At 42.2% G+C, this 14,190-nt stretch overlaps 1 protein-coding gene across 1 annotated transcript; it reads right to left on the minus strand.

The window, feature by feature from the left end:
- Nucleotides 1-583: 583 nt before the first annotated feature.
- LOC120544032 (ribonuclease inhibitor-like) lies at nt 584-5,324 on the minus strand (the record flags this gene model as incomplete). The annotated part of the gene is made up of 4 exons (XM_039777541.1): nt 584-1,241; nt 1,365-1,411; nt 4,183-4,356; nt 5,242-5,324. Coding segments are annotated over 4 exons (513 nt in total), but the record flags the coding sequence as incomplete, so codon positions are not given.
- Between the last annotated feature and the right edge of the window lie 8,866 nt (nt 5,325-14,190).

Here is a 14,190-nt window from a genome sequence, read left to right on the forward strand (position 1 = left end):
ATTCTTTTGCTTACTTTCTGGTGCTTATGTGTTACTAATTGTAAATGATCTCTGTTACATGACTGGCCACTGCAGCAGGACACAGGGGGAGTTTCTACAGAAGTTGAGTCTGTCTCAGAGATCAGACTTAGTACCTTTTAAATGCTTCATTGTTTGTCTGGAAATAACGGGAGGACAGCTTTAAAAAAAGAGACTCATGTGAGAGAGTATCTTCGTTCCGTGTGGTAAAAAGTAAAAATACGTATATTTAACACCCCAGTCTGAGCAGAAGCTACTTTCCTCCAAAGAGCCAGCAGCAACATGTTAACATTAGCAATGTCAGCTGGTGTAATGTACTCTGCCTTTATGTGATTATGTCCTTGAGACGTTATTTGTGTACACAATACATGTGAACCTGTTTATTTTATTTATTTATTATTATGTACTTCATCCTTTATTTTTAGGGCCCAAACGCCGACATCGGCGAAAACCCTGTTGAAACTGAAGGAATTATTATTCGGCCTTTCTACAATTTCATGATCACAGCTTCCATCTTTAAAGAACTGGAAGTGGAAAAAGTTTACAATGTTCACCAGGAATCTGTTCAATTATTCAGAAGTATTATATACAAAGATCATTTATTAGTTCATAACAATAACCTGAAATATTTCTGTAAGTGTGGTCCTGTACAGACTCAACTGATCAGCAGTGAGAAACAGGAGGAGACTTTCCATCCTACACACAACACAGAGACACTGAGGAAACAGAAGACCACAACCTGAACCCAGGATAAAGAGGTTAAGTGAATGTGGTGTTGAAGGTGTAGAGGTGGGTCAGTGAGTCAGAGGAGACTGTGTAGAAGGACAGAGAGCCAGCAGGACAGTCCACATACACTGCTACTCTGTTAGAGACAGAGGAGGAGGTGGATATTTTTCTCTTATTGTGACAGACAGAGTAACTACCATCAGAGCAGGTCAGATTCCAGGACTGATCATTACCTCCAAACACACAGTCACTACTTCTTCCTTTCCTGCAGATTCCCCTGTAACTCACTCATATATCAACCACTGCTCTCCTCTCAACCTCCCAGTAACCGCGACCAGTCAGACCATCTCTACACAGCAGCTGTTCCCACCAGTCAAACCTCTCTGGATAATCAGGATATGACTGAAGCTCCTTCACACGTGTGATCTTCCTGTTGTTGTCAGACAGTTTGAGGTGTCTGTTTACTGTGTTTGTGTTGAGTGTGAGTTCACAGGAATCTGACGGAGAGAACAAGATACAACACAGCTGTAGTTATTAACCAATCAGCACTTTGATGATGACATCAGGGGGTTGAATGAGTGATGTCACAATTTGATGAATGAAATTAAAAAAAAACTTACACTTCCTCAGACCTGGTGTCAACCATCTGACTCCAGCAGGCTCCACCCTGAAAGTTGTAGTGACGGAATTTACTCATTTTATATTCATATTTGGGCTGTCAATCAATTAAAATATTTAAGTCAGTTTAATTTATCTTTAAAGTGTCCAATCATAGCAGAAGTTATCTCAGGACACTTTCCAGATAGAGGAGGTCTAAGTCAGGATTTTATTCCATAATACGCACAACAACCGTCCTCCTCTAAAGCTGTTTGCTGCTCCAGAAATCAGCTGTTCTTATAATAGGCTATTTGATGTGTATGAGAGTGTGTTCCTAGCGTAATTTATCATATCATAATGAGCAGGTCATGAGAATATTACTGAAACTACAGGTTGTTGTTTTATAGGATGGAGATGTCTGTCTCTAGTTCCTGATAAACTGATCTATAGGCTATATGAGTGCTTTGTTATTCAACCAAAGCTGCATGAAAATAAAAGCCATACAGAGGGAAATGAATTATATATGTTCATCCATCCATCTTCGTCCTCTTATCCGGGGTCAGGTCGCGGGGGCAGCAGCTCCAGCAGGGGACCCCAAATTTCCCATTCCCGAGCCACATTAACCAGCTTCAACTGGGGGATCCCGAGGCGTTCCCAGGCCAGGTTGGAGATATAATCCATATACTTAGTCTTGGGTCTCCCCCAAGGGCTTCCTCCTAGCTGGACGTGCCTGAAACACCTCCCTAGGGAGGCACCCAGTGGGCATCTTTACCAGATGCCTGAACCACCTTAACTGGCTCCTTTCGAGGCAAAGGAGTAGCGGCTCTACTCCGAACTCCTCACAGATGACTAAGCTTCTCACCTTATCTCTAAGGGAGACGCCAGCCACCCTCCTGAGGAAACACATTTCGGCCGTTTGTATCCTAGATCGTGTTCTTTCGGTCATGACTCAGCCTTCATGACCATAGGTGAGGGTAGGAATAAAAACTGACCGGTAGATCGAGAGCTTTGCCTTCTGGCTCATCTCTCTTTTGTCACAACAGTGCGATGAATTGCACCGTTGGAGTTTACCTCGGTCGACGAGAGGGTCGACTCCCTTCGCCTACGGGATACGGGGGGGGGGGGACCTCTGACTGTTGTTTGTGCATATGCACTAAACAAGAGCTTGGAGTATTCAGCCTTCTTGGAGCCCTTGAATGGAGTCCTGCATGGGGCTCCAGTGGGGCACTCCATAGTTCTGCTGGGGGACTTCAACGCACACGTGGGCAATGATGAAGACATATGGAGAGGTGTGATTGGGAGGAACGGCATCCCTGACCTAAACCCGAGTGGTTGTTTGTTGTTGGTCTTCTGTGCTAGTCATGGATTGTCTAGAACGAACTTCATGTTCGAACATAGGGATGCTCATAAGAGTACTTGGTACCAGAGCACCCTAGGCCAAAGGTCAATGATTGATTTTATAATCATTTCATCTGATATGAGGCCGTATGTTTTGGACACTCGGGCGAAGAGAGGGGCGCAGCGGTCAACCGATCACCATCTGGTGTTGAGTTGGGTCAGGGTGTGGGAGAAGACTCTGGACAGACCTTGTAAGCTTGTAAATTGGGAACGTCTGGAGGAGGCAGTAACCCACGAACACCATGGTGGACACCGGTGGTCAGGGAAGCCGTCCGACTGAAGACGGAGTCTTTCTGGTATATGTTATCCCAGAGGACTCCGGAGGAAGTGGCAGGATACCAAAGGGCCCAAAGGGTTGCAGCCTCTGCCCTGAAAGCAGCAGCAGGTGCGGGAGAAGTTCAGAGAAGACATGGAGAAGGACTTTCGGTTGTCACAAAGGTGCTTCTGGAAAACCGTTCGCCATCTCAGGAGGGGGAAGCGGGGAACCATCCAAGCTGTATACAGTAAGGATGGGACTCTGTTTATCTCAACTAAGGAGGTACTAGGGTGGTGGAAGGAGCACTTTGAGGAACTCCTGAATCAAACTAAAATGCCCTCTTTGTTAGAGGCAGAGCTGGAGGTTGATGGGGCATTGTTATCAATTTCCCTGGCAGAAGTCACTGAGGTAGTAAAACAACTCCACAATGGCAAAGCCCCGGGGATTGATGAGATCCATCCAGAAATGCTGAAAGCTCTGGGTGTGGAGGGGCTGTCTTGAATGACATGCCTCTTCAACATTGTGTTGTCTGGGACAGTGCCAAAGGAGTGGCTGATCAGGATGGTGGAAGCATTTTTGTCAACTTATGGTCAATCTGGTTTTATTTTCTAAAAAAGCTTGTGATCTCTCCTCATAATAAACAATCTTTGTTGTTTCTCAGAGGACTTATTGCTGGCCTTATATGGGCGTAATGTGTGACAAACTTGCCTTCCATTGGTTTACATGACAAAAACAAGCACCTCCCAAAGCATCATGGGAAACAAAATGTATGGTTAGCATCAGAGCTAGCAGCGATCGGCGGCCAGAAATTCATAAATTGTGGACTTAAAGTGGATCAATCTTGAATGTAACAGTTTGGATTTATTGCTCAAAGACCCCGAAAAAAAAGGCATAAGTTCCAAGCTGGATAGAAAACCTTCTGGAGGGGCTACAAAGACAACAAAGAAACCGCTGTGACGGAACGAGTGTTAGCTTTTAGCTGGAAAAGACGGTAAGTCGCTAGCTCTTATGGCTGTAAAATGATTGAAATATGAATCGGAGATGCCGTTTTTCACTGTTTTTCATCGTATACGACAAGCTCGGGCGGATAAGGTTAACAACAGGGAGTTATCATTTTAGTTCCTAGATATGTTCTCCTTTAAAACTTCCTACACAAATATCTCCTTTTTGTTGATCAGTGTTTGTACCTGAGAGTGTCCAGTCTCCAGAGAGGATCCTTCAGTCCCGCTGACAGTAGCTTCACTCCAGAGTCCCCTGGATGATTGTAGCTCAGGTCCAGCTCTCTCAGATGGGAGGGGTTGGTGCTCAGAGCTGACACCAGAGACGAACAGCCTTTCTCTGAGATCAGACAACCTGACAGACTGCAAATACACAGAACAACACACAGGAACCCTCTTTCAACATGTGGATCCATGTATTTGTTTTATGTTTGTTTGTTGTCCAGGTAGATTTTGGTCCAGATTTAGAAAACACCTTTAAAATAATCTGTGGTATTTAATTATTTAACAACAAAAGTAAACTGAAAAATCCTCATGGACAGTAACTGAGTCTAGAAATTCATAATTTTATAATTAATAAGTACTGCCGAAGTTTATTGGATCAGGAGAAACATAGCTACACGTCAGTTATTTTATCAATTAAAGTTAATCAGATTTTAAATGGTCATCAGTTGAATGGGTTAATGAATCCTGACCTGAGAGTCTCCAGACTGCAGTGTGGACTCTGCAGTCCATCAGAAATCAGGTTCCCTCCAGAATCCTGCAGATTGTTGTTACTCAGATCCAGCTCTCTCAGACTAGAGGACTGGGAGCTGAGAACTGAGCACAGAGCTTCACAGCTACTCTCTGACAGGTTACAGACACTCAGTCTAGAGAGACAACAGGAAACAAGACAGATAACATTTGTGTTTGAATGTTGAGTCTAGACTTTTGGTATATTTAGTATATTAAATCCCTTTTCAGTTTAAATCATTTATGTTTTATTCTAAACAAGTTGTAGATAACTAATCAAGACTGAATCAGGAATCAAAGTCACATGATATTGAAATTTTAAGGATTTCAAGAACTCAGCCACAGTTAATATTTCATGCATTATGACGTGTGCTTATAGATAAAAACAAAATACTTTGGAAACATTAAAAGATTTTCCGAAATTAGTCCTGACATGAGAAGGGCTGTTTAAATTAAATGAAGCTTCAAGTTTATAGAACTATCTAAATTTAAAGACAAACAGTAACTTGATCTGACCTGAGAGTCTCCAGTGTGCAGTGTGGACTCTTCAGTCCAACAGAGATCAGCTTCCCTCCTGAATCCTGCAGGTTGTTGTTACACAGGTCCAGCTCTCTCAGACTAGAGGACCTGGAGAGAACTGAGGACAGACCTTCACAGCTTATCTCTGACAGTTTACAGCCACTTAGTCTGGAGAGACAATAGGAAGGAAACAAGATATTTATATTTAACTCCTGTTGGAAGATATCAGAGTATTTATTGATGAATAAATTACACTTACAGAGCTTTGTTGGAGGAACAGTAATGAAGAAGACAGATAACATTTGTGTTTAAATGTTAAAGGCCCCATGGCATGAAAATGTCACTTTTTGAGTTTTTTAACATTAATATGAGTTCCCCCAGCCTGCCTATGGTCCCCCAGTGGCTAGAAATGGCGATAGGTGTAAACCAAGGACTGGGTATCCGGCTCTGCCTTTGAGAAAATGAAAGCTCAGATGGGCCGATCTGGAGTCTTGCTCCTTATGAGGTCATATGACCTTATGAGTTCATAAGGAGCAAGGTTACCTCCCCTTTCTCTGCTTTGCCCACCCAGAGAATTTGGCCTGCCCATGAGAAAGAGAGAGACATCATGGCTTGCAAACAAGCAAAGTGGCATTTGGTCAAGGCGAGTCTGGACTTTTGGTGATACAGTATATGAAATCCCTTCTCAGCAGTTTAAAAACATTATACTTAATCGTGACTGAATTAAGCAATATTACACAAGAGGGTTTGATTTAAGGTCATTATTGGCACGACAGTGATGTGGCTTGGCCCGAGGCGTGTAACCATGAGTGAAGTGATGACAACAAATGTCAATTTTGGCCTGTAGTTGTCCTCAGGTCTGGACCCTTGTCAATCGTGAGAAATTTCGGGCAGATCCGACAACGTACACTCAAGTTACAACAACTTCTTTATTCATCGCTAAACACTCAAAATGGCCGCCACGCAGGGTTCGAAATGACTTAGGACTCTTGGGGGGTCCCCTAAAATGTAATTATAAAAAATACTGAAGACTACCTTGCTACACTATATACTGCAGGCAAAATTATATTGACATATTGTGAAGGTGGGATAATGGTCTTGGGATGTTTTTCATGGTTTGGGCTAGTCCAGTATTGTAGTGGTGTCTGGAGAAGTGGATTGGCTATAATCTAACAGGTAACCCTCTAATTCTGGAGCAACAAAGTTACAGCACCTTATATAAATCCCTGACATGACAAAGTGGATAACAGGTCATTCTTTCCTTGAGCAAGGAAGTTAACTAAGTTACCTAAATCGACCAGGTGTACTCATTATGGTGATCTTTCTTTTTCCTCTTTCTCTCTCCATGATGCAGGATTCTAAATTAAGAAAAATAATATTAGCTTCCTAGATAGCTTACCAAGCGCTCATGTACACTCGTTCATGCTCAAATTACATTCACTTTAATCAACTCACAGACTTGAATTAAGTCCTCCTCGCTATCTTTCGTAATCACTGACTGGACAATTAGGTTGTTATGCTAGCTTTGAATAACTAGTCTAACTGCTATATGTCTGCTGTTAGCTGGCAGATTATTTGGCTTCATACCTATGCTTCATACACATACAGCTAGCAAGAAACGTTGACAAACGCACTCTTCTAATCATTACGTTACACTGGGTATCTAAGTTAGTTAATGCAACTTTTGATATAGGAACACCAACTCCAAATATTTTACTATAATAAGCAGTGACGGACTGGTAATATGGCATTTGGGCAGATGCCAGAGGGGCCGCGGGCCCTCATGGGCCGTTTGGGCCGGCCGGCCAATCAGAGAGCCGCATGATTGTCACAGCCATGCGGCCACTTAATTGTAAACTGCGGCCCATATAATTTCTCTCGGCCCCCTTTCAAGCATCAATAACAAAGTTATTTTGCTAAATGATGGCCAAACGTATCCAAATCCTTAACACTTAGTAGATATGTAATCTGATTTGTATTTATACCACACATGAGTCTCAATATCACAGTCATGGTTACCCTCTACAGTCATGAACTTTTACATCAGTCTGTATTGTTTTGTAGCAAAATTACTTATTCAGATCAGATGTTCAAAAATGTAAACGTGCATGGTTTGAAATAAACAAATCTACCTGCATTTCTTTTATTTGAATATTTTTTTGCTAAAGTTAAAATGAAGCAATGCCTTCTGGGAATTTCAAGACCGAATCAAGTAGAGCCGAGTAGACCGCGTCTGCGTCTTTATGTGTCTATGATCTGCGTCAGGTGGTGGTTGGAAGTTGTTGACAAAAAAATGAATCAAGGCATCAAGCGACACAACGGGGGGCAGAGAAAAAGAGAGAAATATAAGAGAGCACTGTTGGCTGACGTTGAAAAATGCTGCAAACTGACTGATTTGTTTTTAAACTCAAGTGCAGCTTCAGCTAGCATTAGCGCTAATACAGCTAGCATGTTAGCAACACAGCTGAGCCAGCACACCAGGGAGAGAGACAGGACAGTGAGGAATATGAGGAAGAGGAAGAACAAAACGAGCAAGAGCAGGATGAAGAGATAGACATGGATAACGAATCTATGAAACTAACCATTGGAACTAACCAACACAGAACAACAAGCGTGCTGTGGGTCTGAATGTGGATTACCAGAAGTAACAGAGATGGAGACCAAAGCTGCAGGAGGGAGTGTAGGTACAGTAAGTTTGACTATGGAGCGACTGGCTCTGATTTATTCTTTTTTTTTTTTATAAGTCTATGTTTTGGTGCAGTTGTTTATAGGGAGTTTACGTTCACCATCACTGGGGCTATCAAAAGTGCGTGTTCTTTCCGTGCGTCAAAAGTTCTATCTGCGAAACCCCCCACCACCACCACCGGTGGGCCGCTGGTGGGTGGAAATGCCAGGGCCGTTTTTTGTTCCCAGTCCGTCACTGATAATAAGCAATTATTATGGAGATATAAACATAATCGAAGCACTTACAGGATTTTCATTAGGGATTTCACTCTTTGTGAGGCTTCGATTTTGCCGCGTTCAACAATAACATACGTGTCTGCACCATAGACGTGTTTCCTGTTTACAAACATTACAGGGTGCGTGCGCATACCAGGGGCAGAAAGACAGATTGGTGAGCTGGTCCGATAATGCAAACGCATTTTTGTCTCAGTGCACATTGTCTTAGTCCCTTCATTTCGTCATGGCATTTATATAACACATACTCTATGGTCTTACAAAGCTAACGTTTTTGACCGATTACAATTTAATCATTTTTGGGAGCTGGAGAGCTCTCGTTATGAGAAGCTAGCTATAGCTCTGTTTGCCATTCATTCCAATGGGGAAACATCGCGGCTAGACTTTCGACATACATTGCATATATTTACACTTTGAATTTCATCATGGTATTAATATAACACATACTCCATGGTCTTACAAAGCTAACGTTTTTGACCGATTACAATTTAATCATTTTTTGGGAGCTGGAGAGCTCTCGTTATGAGAAGCTAGCTATAGCTCTGTTTGCCATTCATTCCAATGGGGAAACATCGCGGCTAGACTTTCGACATACATTGCATATATTTACACTTTGAATTTCATCATGGTATTAATATAACACATACTCTATGGTCTTACAAAGCTAACGTTTTTGACCGATTACAATTTAATCATTTGTTGTGAGCTGGAGAGCTCTCGTTATGAGAAGCTAGCTATAGCTCTGTTTGCCATTCATTCCAATGGGGAAACATCGCTGCTAGAATTTCGACATGCATTCCGGTGGCGTATTCCTTTAAGCTTTCCTTATTGTTTGTATATAACTGCTGACTCAATAAAACATGATTTTAGTTGGATCTGTTTGTCGGTCTTTAATTTTGCAGTGTTACTGTGATATATATGTATGGCTATAATTATCATTTTAGGCTAATGTAATAGCCCGTGTTAACAGCAGGGTTACTCCTGAGTGTACCCTTATGGTTGGTTTATGCCTTAAAATAATGGCCAGGATTTCTGGGAAAACGTACGATAAGTTAGTTTCAAAACATCACTGCAGGTTGATTGTTTTTAGCAGCAGAGGTTGATTGTGGGCGAGAGGGCCATAACACTGTCTTGGTTAGCTCGCCGAAGCTCTACTGCCACTGTCTCAGCAACGTTAGCTAATGTAGGCTAACTATAGCCAGTTAGCTTTGTATGTAACGTAACAAAAACCCACCCATCTCAGAGGAGCAAAGCTTAATATTTCATTCAATAAAGTTATGTACAAAATGAGCACTAACGCCACAGGTCTTATGTTGGCAACGTGGACGCAGACGACTGCCTTCGGAGTTTACTATATCGATATAGTAAACTCCGAAGGCAGTCGTAATATTTACCTAGTAGGCTAGGCTAACACTGTTGCCGTGTAACGCGTTAGCAAAACATCGACACATTAATTGTCTATGGTCCGGACTCGAGTACCACAGCCCTGACAGGTAGATATCACTTAGCTGAACAACCACAAGCTGCAACTTTTCTGATTGATACAATGGGAGCCTGACTCTTGCACATGACCCCAATCTGCCCCTCTTATGGCTTGAAGCCATAACCTCCGCCGGTTTTTGGCAAAAGCATGCTTCCCCCTAGGTATGTTAAACATCAGGCACCCATCACTGGGTACAATTAACTACGCAACAACTCCTTGGCATTTTGACTTACACTATGCCTCTACTAGCTAGCTACACAAAACACGTCTTCTTTCTGCCCCCCCGGTTGCGTGCGCAAGCAGTGATGACGTTGCCGAGAAACTCATGTATAGACTGTACTGTATGCGCCAGAGGACCACAACAACAATCTGTGATGCTATTAGCTGCCCTGATTGCTGCCCATTCGCGCTAGGAAATAAATAAATTATTGTTATAAATATAAAACGTCACTAAAGACCTATAATTTTCACAATCATTTTTAATATTAAAAATATTTGTCGGGGACCCCCCAAAATCTAAAAATAAATTCTTATAGGGGGTCCCTACCCAGCCAGCAATGACATGTGGGGCCCAGATGGTTTAAGTACGGGTTCCATGGTTACTGTGTGGGCATGGGCTTTGGCTGGGTGAAATCAACGGGTCCCATGTAGGTTTTGTAGTATGAGTCCCACATAGGAAGCCCATATGAGCTGATTACATGGTCCCCATAAGGGACAGGCATGGGCCAATTGGGCATGGGTTTGAACTGAGAACACATATATGGGTCCTGCATAGCATATTTATGGGCCAAGTGGGCATGGGTTTGATCTGGGAACGCATATATGGGTCCCGCATAGAATGTTTATGGGCCAAGTGGGCATGGGTTCGATCTGGAAACGCATATATGGGTCGTGCATAGAATGTTTATGGGCCAAGTGGGCATGGGTTCGATCTGGGAACGCATATATGGGTCCTGCATAGAATGTTTATGGGCCAAGTGGCCATGGGTTTGAACTGGGAATGCATATATGGGTCCTGCATGGCATTTTTATGGGCCAAGTGGCCATGGGTTTGAACTGGGAATGCATATATGGGTCCTGCATGGCATTTTTATGGGCCAAGTGGCCATGGGTTTGATCTGGGAACACATATATGGGTCCTGCATGGCATTTTTATGGGCCAAGTGGCCATGGGTTTGAACTGGGAACGCATATATGGGTCCTGCATGGCATTTTTATGGGCCAAGTGGCCATGGGTTTGAACTGGGAATGCATATATGGGTCCTTCATGGCATTTTTATGGGCCAAGTGGCCATGGGTTTGATCTGGGAACACATATATGGGTCCTGCATAGAATGTTTATGGGCCAAGTGGCCATGGGTTTGAACTGAGAACGCATATATGGGTCCTGCATAGCATATTTATGGGCCAAGTGGGCATGGGTTTGATCTGGGAACGCATATATGGGTCCTGCATAGAATGTTTATGGGCCAAGTGGCCATGGGTTTGAACTGGGAACACATATATGGGTCCTGCATGGCATTTTAATGGGCCAAGTGGGCATGGGTTTGATCTGGGAACACATATATGGGTCCTGCATGGCAGAGGCGCAAAGTAACTATGTAGGCCTATTGAGTTATGTAATTAATTTTTATTAACTTGTAGTAACTCTACATTTAGGCTAATCAAGCATGTTGAGATTGAGTAATTGTAACTCAATACATTTCAAGTCACGCTAGTCACCAAAGAACAAACATTGCATACATGTAGATCTTTTGCCAAAACAATCCATCAGTCATTTTTGTTAGTCGTGCAGAAAATGAAAAATGTAACTTCCCAAAAATGTAAAAAAAATCAAAATAGGTCAAAGTTTACGCTGTGTTGAATTATGCTGATTAGTGGACTCTCAGAAAGATTGCAGGCCTACCGTAACACTTCAAACAATAGCCCAGTCCCAGACACCTGTCCCTTGGGGCAGAAACACATATTTAGACAAATAACTATGCTCGATATTATCGGACGATATTGGCTTTAAAATTCAATATTGGTAAATATCGGTATCGGTTTTTGAAATGGTTTAAAATGACTAAAGTATGTAATTTTATACCTTATTGGAAAGCTTGTTTCCTCTCAAAGCAAATGCAGACAAAATTTGGGTGTAGGTTGTTGGCCAAGGTTTTGAAATAAAAGGGCATTAAGCCCCAATGAGTGCAAACAATGAGTTGAATTTTTGTTCTTGTGTGGCTATTTCTTTTCAGTTTACCTCAGTCAAAGAAATGTTCAGTTGGCATCTTCTCTCGAAGGGGTAGTAAGCACCGCACCCCAGTTAGCCTACCGGTTGCTGGCTAGTCCTTCAAAACATTCAAATCCCCAGTATCAAGGGAGTCATGGAACAGTGGGCAGTAAGCCTATAAACGATCATATGTTTCGGTATCTGTATCGGCTAATATCGGTATCGGAAATTAAGCATTGGACAATATTGGTATATCGGATATCGGTACAAAATCAATGTCAAGCATCCCTACAAATAACCCCATACGGTTATCCACATCCCATAGATGCCTGTCCCAATGGTCTATTTGATCAAATAAAACTCCGGGATCCTATTCGAAGTTTTAAGGTACTTCATTTTTGAAGATGAGGCCAAATAGCTCACAGACAGCTAGTCCCTTTATGGACATGAATATGATGCATTTATTATCTCTTAGGAAATTGTAATTCAATATTTGTTAGAAAAGGACTTGCAGGAGGCCTCATCATCAATCTGTCTTCCACTTCTGTGTTGTTAGATGTCCTTGGACCAAGGAGTAGCATGTGTTTCTATCAAGGTGTAGCTCATACACCAACAATGACTGATGTGTTGGCTGTAAAAGGTACAGTAGATCTGTTTGAGAAAAAAATGAGGGAAAAACACTTGTTTTGTATCTAATCAATTATTAATGATTAATAGATTGTTGGCATTTTAACTTTTGGTAAAGGAAAACACACATCCATTTTTTTTTACAAATTGTACTTTTACTTGAGTATTTCTCTAACACCAGTACTTTTACTTGTAACAGAGTAATATTTTAGCAATGTAACAGTACTTGTACTTGAGTACAGATTTTCAGTACTCTTTCCGCCTGTTATGCACACAACACCTAATTAGGCTCATTCATAATGAAGCCAGCGGAGCAGTTAACGTTTGTCAATTCTCTCAACGCATTATTTTACTGTATTTAATTGTTATTTGGTCAGGCAGTTCTTAGGACATCTATAAGGGGCCTGTATGCAAAGGCCTTGTTTCGCGCTCAAAACGTTAGCAGTCCATTCGGAAAGCACTGCTGCTATCTGTGACTTCAAGGAGAACTTCTATCAGACATTCACAAATTGAGGTAAGTTGAAATATTATTTTGCCAGAAAAATAACACTGCAGATTGTACAGTGGTCTGTATTTTTGGTTTGTGCTGTTTAATCTGATGTAGAATCTAACCAAAAGGAAAAACAGCGGGAGAGGTTGGACAATAATTAATATATCACGATAGACGGAGCTCTGAAGCAGACCTGTGCATCGCTTAGTGTTCGCTCTCTCTGGATAAAGACGAGCAGCAGCACAGACACCAGGGGCCTGTACTACGAAGCAAGATCAACATGTCTTGGATCTCTTTCAGTAATCCGGCTTCACCTAACCTAACAACCGCGGTCCTGCATAACCTGTACTACGACGCTGGTTATCAACTAGTTCAGTCAACTCAGGGTTTCCCAATCCAGCGGCTCGCGCGTTCACATAAAAGAGGCGGTGTTTGCACACCACGACCAATCGCAAACATCTACCAGAGCCGCATGTTATATATAAGAAGAGCAAATTATAATTCTACATAAATATGAAGAACACAGACACGGTTTTACAGGGAAAACGCAATACAGTCACTGCTTCCTAAAACAGGAAGGAAAGCTGGCAAAAAAAAAAAAAAATAGCCGACGCTGTAGATGTTTAAATCACAACGCTTATTAATATCACTTCCTCATCAGTCAGGAAGATCTGACCATAATTACACTTGTGCTTTCCATAAACTGTCGTTGCTTTAGCCTGTTATTTCAGTTGCAACCCTGGCAGTGGGAAGCCATCGTGAGAGCAAACAAAAAATATAAAAACATAATTCAAACCAATGTGTACATTGGCGACACGTGGCTCAAGAAGCCGATATGTAATTCCCTCCCATTAAAATATATTGGCTATATTTCATAAAAATACCCATGTTAACGGGGTTGTTGGTCTCTCAATGTTTTAACTTTTATGAGCGCACCTCTCTCTCTCTCTCTCTCTCTCTCTCTCTCTGCACCGAGCTCCGCCTGATCTTCTTTAAGAATGGTGACGCCGTTATTAATCGACCTATTGATTGGTCAGTAGGCGGTGCTTTTACACCGGTTGAGCTCTGATCTCCAACTTAACTTGCTCCCGACCAGGTTAGGTGTTCAGCATGAGTTACCACGGCGATTGAACCCGATAACAACTAATCCATCTTCGTAGTACAGAAAATCCTGGG

Source organism: Perca fluviatilis, chromosome 2 (assembly GCF_010015445.1).
Source record: "Perca fluviatilis chromosome 2, GENO_Pfluv_1.0, whole genome shotgun sequence".
In the NCBI taxonomy this organism is placed as follows: Eukaryota; Metazoa; Chordata; class Actinopteri; order Perciformes; family Percidae; genus Perca; species Perca fluviatilis.